This window comes from Rhinatrema bivittatum, chromosome 7 (genome assembly GCF_901001135.1).
Source record: "Rhinatrema bivittatum chromosome 7, aRhiBiv1.1, whole genome shotgun sequence".
In the NCBI taxonomy this organism is placed as follows: Eukaryota; Metazoa; Chordata; class Amphibia; order Gymnophiona; family Rhinatrematidae; genus Rhinatrema; species Rhinatrema bivittatum.
The window spans coordinates 298,026,020-298,045,471 of NC_042621.1; the positions used below are offsets into that span (position 1 = coordinate 298,026,020).

The window sequence follows — 19,452 nt, forward strand, 5'->3', positions numbered from 1 at the left end:
ATAGAGCAGTTGCCAAACAAACTTTGTCTAATTAGCTAGAGGACTGTATAGCATGGCGTTATGTGCTGGTTACAGACTCTCTCAAGGCTAATCAAGTGAGAGGCATGGCGATAACTGTGGCTCATCTTAGTGCCACTTCCACTGAAGACACATGCAAAGCTGCTACTTTATAATCTAAGTCACACCTTCACATCCTGCTGCTGTCTGGACAGCCTGTCTCAAGGTGCTAGTAAGTTTAGACAAGCTGTTTTGCACAGCCTTTTCACCTGGTAGGGTCGGGTTGTCTGTTAAGTAATTGTTCTACAATGAAGCCCTCAGATGGGACTCTTCACACATTAAGCAGATTCATATTTGCTTACCTGTAAACAGAGTTCTCTGTAGGCAGCAGGTTGAATCAGCCATGCTTAAAACTCCCCCTCTTTCCCCCCCCCCCCCCCAAGTAATTGACTACCTCACTAATGCTTAAAAGCTGGAAGAGACTGAGAGTCTCAAAAGGACAGTGCCCAGGGAAACTCCCATGCATGCTCAGTAAGGCTTTTACTGAGCTCTGAGAAATGAGTCCCTATTGGCACCATTGAATGATGTCACCCACGCATAATGGCGGATTCGCCCTGCTGTCTAAAGAGAACCCTGTTTACAGGTAAGGAAACTTATTTCCTTTATTATTATTGTTCAGCTAGAGTTGGTACAGAGTAACTAAGGCAAAGGCAAAAAGGGAGTTTCTGAAGAACACATGGTTCTTACATATGGTTTTACATAAGGGTATGATAGATAAAATGCATGCTTAGGGTATAGTTATGCATTTTAAGCATTCTTATCAGTTTTCTGTGCAGACAAAGGTTTGAAAAAGAACAAAACATTTAATCTCAAATCATACATCAGGCCGATGAAATACCGATGCACTAAAAATATGCATCCAAACTGGATGCTCTTTTTTTTTTTTTTAATGCTTGCACAGTCACCTCACCTGGGCATTAAAAAGGATGTGCTAGGGATAAATTGTGTTTCCCTAACGCATCCATGGCATTGTGTGCCCAGGAGAAGTGGCTATGCTTGGGTTAGGAAAATTGACGCTCAATTTTATAAGCATATTTTTTCCTTACCTGTGCACAGCCACGGGTTAGAAAAACGGATGCGCATTAATTGAGCATCCGTTTTCCTAATCTGACTGCCGACAAGACTTTTTTTTTTTTTTATTTGTTTTTTATGTTACTCCTTTTCTTGGGTCCTCCAACTTAATATCGCCATTTTTGGGATGGCATTCATTTTTTAGGATAAAAATGTGTGCTTTGGGCACACATTTATTTTTTGCATAAGAGGGTAATAGCTAATAGCCTCAACAGCATGACATTTACATGTGATGGGTGCTATTAGCTATGCACTGGTTTGGATGTGCATTTTGGACATGCTAATATCCTTATGGCATAAGGGGTAATGGACACGCATCCAACTGCGGGTTAACCTGTGATCTAGCCTGAATGCACGGTATTGCATTGACCTGATGATCTCTGTTTTGTTACTTTTCATCTTCTCCTTCCTGCCTCATAAAGAAGACTGGAGAATGGCAGGAATCTTCCACTCTCCCCAGTTATTAATACTTTTCTTTCCATTGCAGTTACAATTTGGAGAGCAGTATATGGAACGTAGTCCCTGTGTTACACGGCCCTCTCCAGAGATATGGACATTCGCTTGCTTTATTTCAGGTTGGTGGAGCTGCTTCTTGAGGCTCACAACATACATATGGCTTGTCTTGCATGAGCTGCAGGAAGGTAGCAAACCCATGTTCTGAACTGATGCAAATGCCACTGTGCAAATGGTGGAGGAGGATTAGGTCTGGAATGTTTTACAAATTTTGTTAAGCTGCTGGCGTGACCTACACAAATGCCTAAAGAGCTAGTGGGTTCTGACATTCAGGCCGATTCAGTAAAGTCTGCGGGAGAGCGGACGAACGCCCGCTCTCCCGGCGCACGCACAGGCCAGTTGCCTGTGCGCACGATTCTCTATTTAAATGAGGCCTGGTGGTAGAAACGGGCAAAAGGAGGCTCTAGGGACACTAGCGCGTCCCCTAGCTCCTCCTTTTAGCCCGGAGCGGCGGCTGTCAGCGGGTTTGACAGCCGATGCTCAATTTTGCCGGCGTTGGTTCTCGAGCCCGCTGACAGCCACGGGCTCGGAAACCGGACACCAGTAAAATTGAGCGTGTGGTTTTCAACCCAACAGCCACCGGCCCATTTAAAATTTTTTTTTCTTTTTTTTTTCTTCTTTTTTTTCCCTTCGAGACCTCCGACTTAATATCGCCATGATATTAAGTCGGAGGGTGCACAGAAAAGCACTTTTCTGTGCACTTTCCCGGTGCTGGCAGAAACTAGCGCCTACCTTTGGGTAGGCGCTAATTTCTTAAAGTAAAATGTGCGGCTTGGCTGCACATTTTACTTTCTGTATCGTGCGGGAATACCTAATAGGGCCATCAACATGCATTTGCAGGTTGAGGGCGCTATTAGGTTCTGCGGGTTGGACGCGCGTTTTCCACCCCTTACTGAATAAGGGGTAAGGGAAAACGCGCGTCCAAGGGCAGGTTAACAGTGTGCTCCGTCGGAGCGCACTGTACTGTATCGGCCTGATTGAGAGGGGGAAAAACGGTCGATAGGCGTGATATTTATTATAATATGCTCTTAGTGATTGAAGGAGAATGTCACTTTGGTATAAGCCCTTTGGAATAGCACATTACAAACTGTTGAGCATGTCTGTAATATTTGACATATGTATTTGAGTTTCAACAGAGCAAGGCTAAAAGTAAGAAACCACTATTTCATGAAGTTTATGGTGATGTAATCTGTAGATAGAAATTGCCTGCTCCAGGTCAGCAGAATTCTGGAAATGGAAAGCATTTTTAACTTTGATCCAGTTGTCATTGCCTTCCCCAATCCATATGTGAATATTCTGTTGTGACAGCTGTTCTCTGTCTTGAATGCATATACCCTGAAATGTTTTTGTGCACTCCTTGTCCATCTCCACACCTCATCCAAAGGATTTTTCTTTTAAAATGTACAAATACTCACTCCTTTCATATCATTTGCTCAATTGGCTTAGTTGAAATTCCACAGCTAGAGCACACTATCAGGCCAATGCAATATCTTTGTGTGAAAAACAGGCGCTCATCATTTGGCTCTCGCTTTCCTAAGGTGCGTCCATTCACCTCTCCCAGGCATGTGATGCAGTAGGCTAATGAGCTGTGGTGTTAAAAAGGAGGTGCTACTGGAAATTGTGCATCCCTAGTGCCTCCTCAGCTTCGGGAACCCAGGAGAAATGGCTGTGCTCGGGTTAGGAAACTGGACGCTCAAATTTATGAGCATCCGTTTTCCTAACCCATGCACAGTCACGGGTTAGGAAAATGGGTGCTCGTAAATTGAGAGTTCATTTTCCTAACCCGAGCACAGCATTTCTCCTGGGTTCCCGATGCCGAGGAGGGCAAGCACAGGGGATATTAGTGGTGGGGGAGGTAGAGTATAGCCACAGTTCAAGTAGGATTTGTGGTGATACATTAGGAAGGGAAATTGAGAATTTTCTTAGCATTTAGACAGGTTCATCCACACCAATGGGTTATGCACCTCTACCAGCAGATAGAGACGGAGCAAAGCTGATGTCTCAGTATATATATACTCCTGCATATATATGCCAGTATTTTCTCCATCTCCAGTAGGTGGTGGACATGCATCTCCCTTCCAGGGATTGCTTAAAAAAGAAATAAGAAATAAAAGGAGGAAAGAAGAAGGAAAATAATTTGCCCCGCTCTCATGTGGTGATAGCTTATGATCTCTCCCTTAGTCGAGTTTCCTGAAATGATATCTGCAGATCCTTCCTCAGTAGAGTGCCTTGGTCTGGTAGCTGGTTTTCTGGCATGGACTTAGCTGTGGAGAGAGAGAAACAGTTGAGAGGCTAGCGGGTGCAGGAAGCTGAGCACAGCGATGAAAGCCTTTGTCCTCTCCCCCTGCAGCTGGAGACCGACTCTGTTCTCTGCAGGGACGGGCTGAACTCAGGTAAAAAGAAATTAAAAAAAAAAAGAGGGTTTCCATTCCCCTTCTGGTTTCTGGACCTTGGCCTGCCGATCCGATGTCCATTCCCGCCTCCGAGGGAGCTTGGGGAATCGTGACAGCTTGGTGAGTTGAGCAGCCTTTTGGCTAGGCCCTGCTGTCAGGTTTTGCGTAGATGCCGCGTGGTAGGCCACAGCAGTGTTTACGCGCTTTTGTTTGTGCGAGTCTGCCGCAAAACAGTGTCTGACCTTGAATCGCACTTGCGCACCCGGGTGGGTGCTTAGGTGGGCGCTGAAGTTGGTGCTCAGTTGGGCAATTACCTGGACTGCATATTGGGTACCTACATTTTGGATGTCCATAGTATGCGCTTACTGGACAGAGCTTGTTTTTAGGTGCCTTGAGCAGGCGTGCAGCTGGCCACACAACTGTCAGATGCTTTGGGAGCGTGCTGCTAGCGGGTTATTTACTTTTGTGCTGCTTGCCATATTCAGCCATCTCAGCCTGGCATCCCTCCTAGCTTGTGTCAGTGCTGCTTGGAGACTCAGGGAGAGTTATTTCAGCTGATTTTGCTGAGCCCGCCCTTCCCAGCATGATGTGGGAATGGGACCGGATGGGGACCTGTCAGAGTTTTTGCCTGATTTTGGGGCTCCCTAACTGGTTTGTCAGTGGGGGAATGCAACTCAGTGAGTGCAGGACCCGGCACCCCCTGGTTTTGATATGGGCCCTGGTGGTGTTCTTGCACTCTTCTGCACGCAAGTCTGCTGCAAAATAGCTTGTCAAGTTGAGCAGCTTTTTGGCTAGGCCCCGCTCTCAGGCCTTGCTCAGGTGCTGCATGGTATGCCTAAGAGTTCAGGATCACAGACTTTGGATCCCCGCATGCCTGTTGCCGTGGGTAAGCGTTGGAGTACATCTAAACCTGCTGTGGGTCATGCTGATAGGGACCCAGATGGCATGAATGTTGAAGGCGATCCTTTCTCCCTGGAGGATGGGAAATTCCTCCAGGGTTGGAGCTGTATAGTACAATGTTGCGTTTCTTTCATAAAGATGAGTTGCCGGCTCTGATCTCTCAGGCACTGAAGATGCTGGGGGTGCCAGATGCTAATTCCATGTTCCATGGATGTTCAAGAATTCGTTGATCTTGAATGGGGCACCCCGGAAGCTAATTTTAAAGTGGGATGAGCTTTGGAAGCACTGTACCCCCTGGATCCAGTGTGGAGAGAGCAGTTGCACTTTCTAAAAGTGGATGCGTTGGTGTGTGCCGACCCCAAGTGGATGACTATCCCTGTGGAAGGGGGGAGTGGCTTGAAGGAGTTGCAGGATGGGAGAATTGAGGCTATTTTTAAGCAGGCCTTTGAGGTGGTGGCAATGAATTGCAGCTGAACTCTTGCTGCCTCCTGGTGGCTCGCTCTTGCTTGCTTCTCTCTCAGATAGTTGCTGAGTTTGGTTTGAATTTCAGGGCAGTGGGGTATGTAACACTGTGCTGAATTAGCCCTTTCTCCCCTGATCTCAGAAGCTAAGTAGGATTGAGTGTCGGCTATGGCTGATGAATTGATCGAACAATACAATTTCAAAGTCTAAAAAAGGCCAATAAGTGGGGTGAATCCCTGGTTTCTTGGTTTACAGAGGAAAAGCAGGTGCTGTGCTCTTTCAGAGCAAGGGATTTTCAAATTTATTTTGACCCTACAGAAGAGCGGCTTCTCAGAGGACTCAAACTTTGGTTAGGTCTCAGTCCTTCGTCCTACGCAGCCCGGACTGGGTGTGGGCTTGAGGGATGATGCCCCCCCTGACCCCCTCAATGAGGGTCTACCAACTCATCCCAGGAACAAGAGAGAGAAGGTCGCCTATCTCTCCCTTTTATCGGATGTGGGTCGAGATCACATCAATTCAGTGGGTTCTGGAGATAGGAAATGGTTATGCCCTGGAGTTTCCCAGCATTCCTCGGGACATTTTCATGATGCCTCCCTGCGGCTCTTTGCAGAAGAGACAAGCAGTGGAGTGTTCGTTGGCAAGATTCCTCAGATCCCAGTGCCCATGTCACAAGAAAATATGGGCCAATATTCCATTTATTTCATTGTACCCGAGAAGGAGGATTCCTTTTGTCCCATCTTGGATCTCAAGGGAATCGACCGGCTTTTGCAAGTGACTCATTCCCGCATGGAAAGCTTATGCTTGCTGATAAAGATAGTACAGTCAGGGATTTGTCAGGGGCATATCTGCATATTCCCATCCAGCTGGAGCATCAACTGTTTTCTGTGTTTCACTGTTTTGGGGAGACGTTACAAGTTTTGAGTGCCACCCTTCAGTTTGACCACCGTGCCCAGATTTTCTCTAAGGTCTTGATGGGTGGTAGTGGCAGTGTTGAGAAAGGATGGCATTCTGGTCCACCTGTACTTAGACGATGGGCTAGTTCAGGCCAAGAGCCATGAAAGAGAGTCTTCAGGCCACGCGCAAGGTGATCTCTTTGCAACAGGAACTAGGTTGGTCAGTGACATTGGCCAAGAGCAATTTGCAGCCATCCCAGATACTGAAGTATCTTGGTAGTCTTTTTTGGCACAAAGGAAGGCAGGGTGTTCCTGCCGGAGATCCGCATTCTGAAAATGATGGTGCGGGTGCGACTATTGGCAGAAACAATACACCCGACAGTGTGAGATGGCAGTCACTTAGAGGTATTCTGGGGGCAAGGGCGCATATGCGTCCTCTTCAGTGTACACTGCTTTGCACGTTGGAGTCACAGTCTCAGGATTACTTGATATTCTACAAGAATGGTTTGCCCGAAGTGACTGTAGAATTGTTTCTAATATACTAAGGGGGTAAGTTTGTAACATTGCAAATAAAATAGAAAATATGTGCACAAGTTCCACTAATTTTAAAAGTGGACTTGAAAAATATCCTAGAAAATCTTCTTGCTAAAGTTTCTGCATAGACTTTTTGTGAAAATTTACGTGTATAATTTTAAAAATTCAAGCATATCTGCGTAAGTCCAAACACTTAGGAACACACTCGCTCAATCCAGGAAAATTTTCCTGCAAACATGACTTATGGATATTGACTAGGTGATTTCTGTGCATAAAATAGTTTTACCTGTGGATGTCCCTTTGAAAATTATCCTCTTACTGTAACAGGGTTCCTGCTTGAAATATTTTATTTTCATTAGAACTGCAGCTTAACAGAACTAATAGATTTTTAAGCTAATGAGACTGTTATTGAAATGTAATTCTTGTGAAAGATACCAGCTCATCAAATCTGGAAAATGAAGTCCTGTAATCATCTAAAACATGTACAGCACAGGTTTCCAATACATTTACCTCCCGTTCTCTGCCAGATTGTTTCAAACCTGCTGCGGTTGGACTGTTTAAGGATACAAGAGAGTTGGGTTGTTCTAGATGGTTCAACCTTTGGCCTACCTTTTGAGATAGTAATTAAAGGTGCCAGTTAGTGGCAGTGGTGGATAATGTTTTATTCAATAATGGGGACACATGTCCACAGGGAATTAGAAAAAAGTTATCAACTTACTTCACATTTGGCATATTCTTGGTAAAGATGGAATATAAGATTGAGTGAGAAGTAAATATATAAAATAACTTCAAGATAGTAAAGCCTTTTGGTCCTTACCAACCAGGGGCAGATTTCAACCTGTGACCTAGACTTAAAAGGCTTTCCTTGTACTAATCCACTGAGCTCTTCAGTCATAACATTTTTATCCATCTATATACATATCTCTATATTGGGGGGGATAAACAGAAAATTCACATAAATTATCATCATTTATGTATTTATTTATTTATTTAAAGGTTTTTATATACAGATAGCCGTTTGCACATTGTATCGGTTTACAAGTAACGTACAAAAAGATAAAGAAAATACATGGAACGATTTAGGTTACATGGTATGGTAAACGGGAAGGAGCAAAACATGGTATGTAGAGAGTATATAAGTGTTGGAGAAAGCACAAGTATGTAAATCTAAATATAAAGAATAAACAGAAACTATGTACACAGTCATATTTGGGAGCAGGTTACATGTAAGATTACCTAACTTTTTCACTTGGGGGTAAAAATTTTCTGAACATTCTTTTTTCATGCTGTCATATGCACTTTCTTGTTAAGGAAACTGGCAAGTGCTCTGAGGCCCATGGCTTGGAAAAATTTCTGGCAGAATGTTTTTCCATTAACCCTAGTAAATAAAAGTATTCACATCCTTTGGTAAGAAAAATAAGATTTGGGAACCCTACATAGGTTGGTCCCACCTCTGAAGTGTGTAATACATCAGCAGTATTATTAAAATATTTATTTTTTATTTATATTATTTTGTATACCGATATTCTGATAATCATAATGGTTCACAGCATAAATAAAAATAAAATCATATAAAATGTAAAAACTTCAAATCAGTACAAATACAACATAAAAATATCCTAGACCTGAAAATAAAATAGAATATAAATAATTCAGTAAAAAACACATGAAATATACAATCAGATATTCCCAAAATGAAATCATCATAAAGGCCTCACTAGCTCATGCAAACAGCCCTATTTAAAAAAGACTTATTTCTTCTTCTCCAAATGCTTGTCTAAATAACCAGCAGGGTCATTCATCAAAATGTGTTACATAAGAACATAAGAAATTGCCATGCAAGCGTCCATCAAGCCCAGCATCCTGTTTCCAACAGAGGCCAAACCAGGCCACAAGAACCTGGCAAGTACCCAGTCACCAAGAAGATCCCATGTTACTGATGCCAGTAATAGCAGAGGCCATTCCCTAAGTCAACTTGATTAATAGCAGTTAATGGACTTCGCCTCCAAGAACTTATCCAAACCTTGTTTAAACCCAGCTACACTAACTGCACTAACCACATCCTCTGGCAACAAATTTCAGAGCTTAATTGTGCGTTGAGGGAAAAAGAATTTTCTCGGATTAGTGTTAAATGTGCTACTTGCTAACTTCATGGAGTGCCTCCTAATCCTTCTATTATCCGAAAGTGTAAATAACTGATTCACATCTACTCGAACAAGGCCACTCATGATTTTAAACACCTCTTATCATGTCCCCACTCAACAGTTTCTTCTCCAAGCTGAACAGCCCTAACCTCTTCAGCCTTTCATCATAAGGAAGCTGTTCCATCCCCTTTATCATTTTGGTTACCCTTCTCTGTAACTTCTCCATCGCAGTTATATCTTTTTTGAGATGCGGTGACCAGAATTGTACACAGTATTCAAGGTGCGGTCTCACCTTGGAGCGATGCAGAGGCATTATGACATTTTCTGTTTTATTCACCATTCCCTTCCTAATAATTCCTATCATTCTGTTTGATTTTTGGACTGCTGCAGCACAGTGAGCCAACAATTTCAAATTATTATCCACTATAATGTCTAGATCTTTTTCCTGGGTGGTAGCTCCTAATATGGAACCTAACATCATGTAACTATAGCAAGGGTTATTTTTCCCTATATTCATTTACCGGAGGGCTGCCATACTCCGGGAGTTCAAAGGATCATTATCTGTATTCTTCATGCGCACAGAGTTCAATAACAGAGCCTATGCTCTGGGGCAGAAGGCCTGCCCTTCTGTAATAAGTCACAACTTCTTGTCTTAATGAATAATCTTTATTAGTAAAATGCAAGAAATGACTATATAATTAGTCTTTCTTAGAAGCATAGGGGCGGATTCTAAAACCCCTGCGCGCCGGCGCGCCTATTTTGCATAGGCCGTCAGCGTGCGCAGAGCCCCGGGACGCGCGTAGGTCCTGGGGCTTCCTGTTGGGGACGTGGCGTTTTGGGGCCGGCGACGTGGGTGTGGTTTCGACCCGGGGGCGTTCCGGGGGCGTGGCCGCGGCCTCCGGAACAGCCCCCGGGACCGGACCACGGAGCGGGGCAGTTGGCCGACGCGCGCAAAGTTACGCCTGCTCAAAGCAGGCGTAACTTTGCCGACAAAGGTAAAGGGGGGGGGGGTTTAGATAGGGCCGGGGGGGTGGGTTAGGTAGGGGAAGGGAGGGGAAGGTGGGAGGAGGGCGAAGGAAAGTTCCCTCCGAGGCCACTCCGAAATCGGAGCGGCCTTGGAGGGAACAGGCAGCGCGTGCTGGGCTCGGCGCGCGCAGGTTGCACAAATGTGCACCCCCTTGCGCGCGCCGACCCCGGATTTTATAAGATACGTGCGGCTACGCGTGTATCTTATAAAATCCAGCGTACTTTTGTTCGCGCCTGCTGCGCGAACAAAAGTACGCGCTCGCGCAAGTATTTAAAATCTGCCCCATAGTGCATCTAACAATGAAGTACTACCTAGCCTGTTCTGCTCTCTCACTCTTCTCCTTCCCTAATACCAGATACAAGATACATTATATACATGTATGGCTGACAGAGTTTTTTCTTTTTTCTTTTTCCTCTTTTGTTAACGGATATCTCCCTTATTTGGAGTACAGAATTACTTTTACCTATTTCTGTTTAAATAATGTGACATTTCAATAAAAATTAAATTAAAAAAAAAAAATTACTTTTACCTAAACTAATGATGTAAAAGTACCGTTATCTGGTATATTAGGCCTTGACCTGGAGACAGCTCTCTACACAAACAGCTTCTGTCTCTCATGCAAGGCCTGTTCATAAAAACAAAACACATTCCTTTCTCTTGTGCAAAACGGTTCCATTAATTTCATTATTTAACTGTTTTAATCCAGGTTATTATCGATATGCAGCACCTTATTTGTCTACATTAAATTTCTTCTGCCATTTGGATGCCCAATCTTTCAGTCTTGCAAGATCCTCCTGTAATGTATCACAGTCTGCTTGTGATTTAACTACTTTGAATAATTTTGTATCATCCGCAAATTTGATCACCTCACTCGTCGTATTCCTTTCCAGATCATTTATAAATATATTGAAAAGCATTGGTCCAAGTACAGATCCTTGAGGCACTCCACTTTTACCCTTTTCCACTGAGAAAATTGACCATTTAATCCTACTCTGTTTCCTGTCTTTTAACCAGTTTGTAATTTATTTATTTAAATCCACGAAAGGGCACCGCTTCCTATCCCATGACTTTTTAGTTTTCTTAGAAGCCTCTCATGAGGGACTTTGTCAAACGCCTTCTGAAAATCCAAATACACTTCACGTACCGGTTCACCTTTATCCACATGTTTATTAACCCCTTCAAAAAAAAGAAGCAGATTTGTTAGGCAAGACATGTTGACTATGTTCCATTACACCATATCTTTCTATATGCTCTATGATTTTGATCTTTAGAATAGTTTCCACTATTTACCCGGCACTGAAGTCAGTCTCACTGGTCTTTAGTTTCCCAGATCACCCCTGGATCCCTTTTTAAATATTGGGGTTACAGTGGCCACCCTCCAGTCTTTAGGTACAATAGATGATGTTAATGGTAGGTTACAAAATTTAACTAATAGATCAGAAATTTCATTTTTGAGTTCCTTCTGAACCCTGGGATGCATACCATCCGGTCCAGGTGATCGCTACTCTTTAGTTTGTCAATCTGGCCTACTACATCTTCCAGGTTCACAGTGACTTGGTTCAGTTCATCTGACTCATCACCCTTGAAAACCATCTCCGGAACTGGTATCTCCCCAACATCCTCATTAGGAAACATGGAAGCAAATAATTAATTTAGTCTTTCTGCAGTGGTCTTAAATGGTCTTATCTTCCCTAAGTGCCCCTTTAACCCCTCGGTCATCTTATGTGTTATGGCGCTAATGGAAGCGATAATAACGGTAGCACACATCGTGAATGCAAATTTTGGGAAGGGGCAGGATTTATGAAAATGAGGGCAGTATCACACTGTGTGATATCATAATGCATGCTATCACACGATTTTAACACCGGAAATAACTACTCCTTTTTTCCTGCATTAAGCTGTGCGATATGACCAAAACGGCCGTTTCGCAATTCGTGATACATTTTCGAATTGCATTTCGGCCATTTCTTGGCTTGGGAGGGGAGAGAGTGGAGTAGAGAGAATAGAGCCTCTAGAGAGGTCCTCACAGTGTACAACTATTTTTATGCCTTTAGGAGGGCTATCTTAATAGCTCGATGTAAGGTGGTGGTTTAGGGTTTTGGGGCCAGCTTTACATGCAGAGTGAGATGTATTAACATCAAGGTACACCTCAGTGAAGATTTCATGTCATTTGGAGTGAGGAAAGTCTCACAAAGATGAAAATTTGTACTATGTTCTCTCCCTAGCTTGATGGTACCCTGTTATAGAGTCCATCAAGCTAGGGTGAGGGAATATAGTAGAAATGTCATCTTTGTGAGACTTTCCTCACTCCAAATGACATGAAATCTTCACCGAGGTGTACCTTGATGTTAATACATCTCACTCTGCATGTAAAGCTGGCCCCAAAACCCTAAACCACTTCCAACACCACACCTCGAGCTATTATAAGGCCATCCTATAGAAATATAAATACTTGACTACTATGAAGGCCTTATAGTCACTCTTTCTCTCAACATGAGATGTGAAATAGGAAGTATTGTGGGGACGTGAAAAGTTTACGGTTCCATGCGATACTACTGATGCAAAGCACTATATTACCGCGTGGTGCGGTAATTCTAAAATTTCCATAAAAACGCCCCTTTTTCTTAGCATGGGCGTTATCCATGCATTGTTATAGCATTTTGATGAATCTAGGGGCAGGTTTTTAAATCTTTTTTAAAAGGTTGAAAACTGGTCTGTAGTCTTCGCTCAATCGAAAGCGAGTTCCATAATTTGGGCCCAGCTATAGATATTGCTCTTTCCCTAACTTTGCTCAAATGGGCCGACCTAACCGATGAGATAGTTTAAAAACAAACAAACCTTTATTTTTTTACCTTAAGTTACGTTGTTCTGTATGAATACGTAAAAATGCATTTAGCCATTCTGTTCTGTCATTATATATTGATTTCTGTATTACACAAAATACTTTGTATTCTATTCTAAATTTTATTGGTAACCAGTGCAAATCTACCAAAGTTGGTGTAAAGTGGTCATATTTCTTTCCTCCAGTTAGGACTCTTGCAGCTGCATTTTGTAATAGCTGGGAAGATCTAAGAGGAGAGCATTACAATAATCCATCTTTGAAAAAATCAATGTCTGCAAGATGGTCCGAAAATCACTAAAATAGTTCATCCAGTACACACATTTTTGCCCAGAGCAGGCATTAATTTCTGAGCACCCCCAAAAGTTGTACAGAAAAGCAGAAAATTATTTTCTGTAGTTCCTCCAACTTAATATCATGACAGTTTTTTTTTTTTAAATGGTCTGACTACCTCCAAGGTCTGGCCAGATAGGCCAATCAGTCTGGGTCAGAGCCGGGGGGTTCAGTACCTGAATGTAGTTCCTTAGGAAAGCCCTGTGAAAACTTGAAATCTTCTCCCTCCTTCAGCTGGGAACCCCTGCCAGAGAACCTCCCGATTTGTCAATGAATGGACCAGTCCACTCTCAGGGCAGCCTTCTGAAAGGTGATTGGTCCTTTCACTGACATGTGACAGTGAAGGGACCAATCGGCAATAAGTGAGGCATGAGCGATAGTGGATGCCATGCAAGTATCTTTGTTCAAACAAATGGTGTTGGAACCCACGAGAGAAGGAGCTATACTCGACTTAGTGCTCACTAATGCAGATAATGTCTCAGATGTCCAGGTGGGCGCCCACCTCAGCAGCAGTGATCATCAAACGGTATGGTTTAATATCACTAAAATAATAGGGAAAAGAACCACAAAGACCCGAGTTTTACAGTTCAAAAACACAGACTTTGAGGAAATGGGGAACTACCTGGAGGAAGAACTTAAAGGATGGGAGAACGAGAGAGATGTGGATCAGCAGTGGATCAATCTAAAAGGAGCAATCACCAAGGCAACTGCTCTATATGTTAGAAATGTAAAGAAAAGCAAAAGAAAACTGAAACCTATCTGGTTCTCAATGGAGGTGGCTGACAAAATTAAAGCTAAAAGAACAGCATTCAAGAAATATAAAGGATCCCAAAGGGAGGAGCACAAAGAAGAATATTTGTATCAACTGAGGGAGACAAAGAAATTAATCAAGTTGGCAAAGAGTCAAGCGGAAGAGAGGATTGCCAAGGAGATAAAAAATGGTGACAAAACATTTTTCAGATACATCAGCGAAAAGAGAAAGGTCCAAAGTGGTATAGTGAAATTGAAAGGTGGTAATGATCAATGTGTAGAGAGAGACGAAGAAATGGCAGAAATATTAAACGAATACTTCAGCTCTGTGTTCACTAAAGAAGACCCTGGAGAAGGACCATCTCTAAACAACAAGAAACTGGAGGGAAGGGGAATAGATGAAAATCCTTTTACAGTAGAAAATGTGTGGGAAGAACTAAAGAACCTGAAAGTGGACAAAGCCATGGGGCCTGATGGGATTCATCCAAGGATATTGAGGGAGCTCAGAGATGTTCTGGCGGGTCCGCTGTGTGACCTGTTCAATAGATCCCTAGAAACGGGAGTGGTGCCGAGTGATTGGAGAAGAGCGGTGGTGGTCCCGCTTCACAAGAGTGGGAACAGGGAAGAGGCAGGCAACTACAGACCGGTTAGCCTCACTTCGGTGGTGGGAAAAGTAATGGAGTCACTGCTGAAAGAGAGAATAGTCAACTATCTACAGTCTGGAGAATTGATGGACCAGAGGCAGCATGGATTCACCAGGAGAAGATCCTGTCAGACAAATTTGATTGACTTTTTTGACTGGGTAACCAAGGAATTGGATCAAGGAAGAGCACTAGATGTCATCTACTTGGATTTCAGCAAAGCTTTTGATACGGTTCCGCACAGGAGACTGGTGAATAAAACGAGAAGCTTGGGAGTGAGTGCCGATGTGGTGACCTGGATTGCAATTTGGTTGACGGACAGAAAACAATGTGTGATGGTAAATGGAGCCTTCTCTGAAGAGAGAGCGGTTTTAAGTGGTGTGCCGCAAGGATCGGTGTTGGGACCGGTCCTGTTCAATATCTTTGTGAGCGACATTGCAGACGGGATAGAAGGTAAGGTTTGTCTTTTTGCGGATGACACTAAGATCTGCAACAGAGTGGACACGCCGGAAGGAGTGGAGAGAATGAGACGGGATCTAAGGAAACTGGAAGAGTGGTCGAAGATATGGCAGCTGAGATTCAATGCCAAGAAGTGCAAAGTCATGCATATGGGGAGTGGAAATCCGAATGAACTGTACTCGATGGGGGGGGAAAGGCTGATGTGCACGGAGCAGGAGAGGGACCTTGGGGTGATAGTGTCTAATGATGTGAAGACAGCGAAACAATGCGACAAGGCGATAGCAAAAGCCAGAAGAATGCTGGGCTGCATAGAGAGAGGAATATCAAGTAAGAAAAGGGAAGTGATTATTCCCTTGTACAGGTCCTTGGTGAGGCCTCACCTGGAGTACTGTGTTCAGTTCTGGAGACCGTATCTACAAAAAGACAAAGACAAGATGGAAGCGGTACAGAGAAGGGCAACCAGGAAGGTGGAGGATCTTCATAGGATGACGTACGAGGAGAGATTGAAGAATCTAAATATGTACACCCTGGAGGAGAGGAGGAGCAGAGGTGATATGATACAGACTTTCAGATACTTGAAAGGTTTTAATGATCCAAAAACAACGACAAACCTCTTCCGTAGGAAAATAATCAGCAGAACCAGGGGTCACGATTTGAGGCTCCAGGGAGGAAGATTCAGAACCAATGTCAGGAAGTATTTCTTCACGGAGAGGGTGGTGGATGCCTGGAATGCCCTTCCGGAGGAAGTGGTGAAGACCAGAACTGTGAAAGACTTCAAAGGGGCGTGGGATAAACACTGCGGATCCATAAAGTCAAGAGGCCACCAATGAAGAGTGGGTGACTCGCCAGAATGATGGCTATTGACACAATACCCTTATTAAATAAACATACACATGCTTACTGTGACTCCTACATCGCTCTAAGCTTCAACAGCAAGAGGTAATGGAAAAAAGGATTTGCACTCATAAAGAGGGGAGTAGCTGGCTTGTTACGGCGGTTACTACCCCAAACCAAATATGCCTGATACTTCACTTTCAATGCATGTACAGCATAGCTCTCTGCTTCAATGACAGGGGAGAAGAATAACTGATACTTCACACATCCAGCAGAGCTCTCTGCTACAACGGCAAAGGAGAAGAAAAAGGGTTCGCACTCAAAACGCGGGGAGTAGCTGGCTTGTTACGGCAGTTACTACCCCAAACCAAATGTGCCTGATACTTCACTTTCCATGCATATCCAGCATGGTTCTCTGCTGCATCGGCATGGGAGAAAGACTGATACATCACGCATTTCCAGCATAGCTCTGTGCTTCAACGGCAGGGGAAAAAAAAACAAACAAAAACAAAAACAAAAAACTGATGCTTCACGCATATCCTGCATAGCTTCAACGACAGGGGTGAAGAAAAAAAAGGATTCGCAATCACAAAGCGAGGAGTAGCTGGCTTGTTACGGCGGTTACTACCCCAACCAAATGCGCCTGATACTTCACTTTCAATGCATATCCAGCATGGCTCTCTGCTTCTACAGCAGGGAAGAAGAAAAAAAAAACCAACAAGAGCTGTACAACATAGTCTAGGTAAAACAAATAAGCATGGGTGTAGCTTGCTTATCGCGGCGGTTACTGCCCCTACTACCCCTAACTAATCAAGCTAGATATTTCACTTGCATGCAGCTCCATCACTGCTCTCTACATTAATGGTGGGGGTGGAAGGGGAATAGAACAAGGAGCTAAGAGTAACAGATAAGAATGAGAGAAAAAATGTGTGAGGCTTGCTGGGCAGACTGGATGGGCCATTCGGTCTTCTTCTGCCGTCATTTCTATGTTTCTATGTTTCTATGAAAAATCAATATTGTCGGGCAGGGATGTGGGCAACTAAGACACCCATAAAGAAGCTTTCACAGCTGGGAACAGAAGATTGCTGATGCCAGTCATTTTTCTGCTATTCTTTACATAGAAGAAGATGGATTTATCTTTTGATATTTCTGTGGCTCTGTGAGTGATCTACTTTTATTAACATTGCAGGCAATGCTAATCTTCTCAAGGAGTTAGTAGCCAGATAATGCAGAACCAGTGCGGCCATTTATGTAATCGCTCATACAGCTATGAGAAGAGAAATCTGATCCCTTGGAACCTATTTGCACACTCTGTATTAACTTTTCCAGATCCAGTCTGGGGTGAAGGATTCTCTATGAGAGGATTGGCATTGCCAGCTATGTTGTTAAAAGATCACTCACAGAGCCACAGAAGTATCATAAAAAATAAATCCATATTAGCTAGGTGAAGTGGAAAAGGAAATCATTTTATAGTTTAACCATTTCACTATAGCTCTATCAACTGTGAGAGATGGTGTTAAATAAGTGAACAAACATCCTTTAAATCCTTGTGTTGTGCAACTCTTTTTCATGCAGGGTTCGCAAAATGTTTCCATAATGTGATTTTTCTCATTTCCTGACTGAACTGAATAGATGGCATCATCAGCCCTGTTGCATCTTCATGTTCTTGGGGGAAGTATTTTTTCTTTCCTAGAACTGGACCTTCCAGGAGAGTCCTGGGACACTGGGAAAATATCCTGGTGAATTCTCCTCCCCAGTCTGGTAATTATTTTATTATCTGAAAATTTTGGTCATTGATGCTCTTAATTGTGGGATATTGGATATAGAGTTGATGTGGCCTTAATGTACAAAACAGTCTTGAATGTGTAGGAGTACTGAGTGAATGTGAGCTGAGTACATATCATAGTGGTCAGTTCTTGTTCTTGAGGGCTGCAAACCAGTCTGGTTTTCAAGAGATCCCTAATGAATATGCATGAGATATATTTGCATACAGTGGGGTAGTACGTGCAAATGTCGGTATACAAAACTTTCAAATAAATAATAAAAAAATAGATATACATTAGGGATCTCTTGAATACCAGACTGGTTTGCAGCTCTTGTGGACTGAATTTCGCTAACCCTAAGATATGTATGTTATCTAACATTTTTTCATTTGTGTTTTGCAGGAAGATGAGGAAGTCATCATCAGCTTCTCATCCAGGGCAGTTTGCCTGCACTTTCTGAGAGGATTACTAGGATTATCATCCCTCTGATTTGAGGGTGAGCATGTCCTTAGAAGAAAACCTGGCTGTAAACCACAACCAAGAAGTCCAGCTTTGGAGGTTCCTGTTTACCCAGGCGATTAGTATATATTTTAATCTTATTTGAATGTCTGCATGGCTGCGTGTGTGTGTGTGTGTGTATATAGTTACATGTAAAATTTAGCATACTTTGCATATACTCAGACCCCCTGGTCTCCCACGTTTGGTTGCCATGGGAGCGACCGCAAAAGATGACCTTTATTGCAGATAGGAGCTGCCCTGTGGGACATTTAACTTCCTTGGCTGATTCCCCCTCTCTTGTACTGATTTGGCTACAGGAATAGGAGGATGAGAACAGCTACATCTTGGGCTGCTTCCTCTGTTGCCCAGGGCCTGATTGTTGCTTTGAATATGTAGAAGTGCATTGTCCTGCGTGGTTCAAAACAGTAGCTGATGGACGTCCGGTTATGCTGTGAGCAGGGAGGTTGTGCACCACGGAAGCTCCTGCCGTCATTCATCCTATTCATCTAATTATCATTACAGACAAATCATCTTGGCAGGTTATGGCATTGAGTAAAGAGACCAGGAAGCGATCGTTACTTTCACTGTGGGCAGATCGGGCAGTCACACTTAAAAAATCAGTTAAAAAGCCCAAGGCTGTCATGTCATTGTCAGCAAGCGAACCCGCCTCTAATGAAGAAATGGCTGCCGTGCCACATGAGACAGACTACCAGGTCGCTTCAATTCGGGCCTGGATAGAGGAATTTGCGGAAAAGATTTCTACTAAATTAGGCGATCACTTGGCTGTGGTCATGGATAAAGTGGCCCAATTAGTAGAATTGATGCAGGATAATGCTACTAGAATTGAGAAGCAAGGTGGCAAGCTCATAGACTTAGAAATGGCGCTGACAGCTACCAGAACGAAAATAGGTCAGCTTGAGTGCCACGTTAGAAAAATTGGATGAACTTGAAAACCGATTGCATCGGGGAAATATCCGCCAGAGAAAGTGAAAGTTGATAATGCAATGACCTTCTTTGATAAATGGATACCTGCTATGCTGCAGTTTGAGGAACCCCACACTACCATTAAAATTGACCGTGTTCATAGGGTTCCGGGGCCAGCCCCAGATGCCGGAAGTCGATCGCGTGCCATTATCATTAAATTGCACAATTTCAGTGAAAAGCGGAAGATTCATAATGTAGCATGTGGAATTAAAAATATTAGGTACCAAGACTCCCGTATTATGATATTCCAAGATTTTTCAGCAGAGCTTCAATGGAAGCGACAGGCCTTCACTGCAATCAAGAGGGAATTGCAGGGACGCAATTACAAGTACGCCATGCTCTGTCCTGCTCGTCTTC

The 19,452-nt window shown here is 43.4% G+C and overlaps 1 protein-coding gene across 3 annotated transcripts in view; it reads left to right on the forward strand.

Annotated features, from left to right (window-relative positions):
* The window catches only part of ATRNL1 (attractin like 1), a 2,205,421-nt gene that overhangs the window by 427,318 nt on the left and 1,758,651 nt on the right, over positions 1-19,452 (forward strand). For all 3 annotated transcript variants that reach the window (XM_029610472.1, XM_029610473.1, XM_029610474.1), the window contains exon 7: positions 1,616-1,703. In XM_029610472.1, the coding sequence (XP_029466332.1) occupies positions 1,616-1,703 (88 nt within the window). The remainder of the gene's footprint in view (positions 1-1,615; positions 1,704-19,452) is intronic.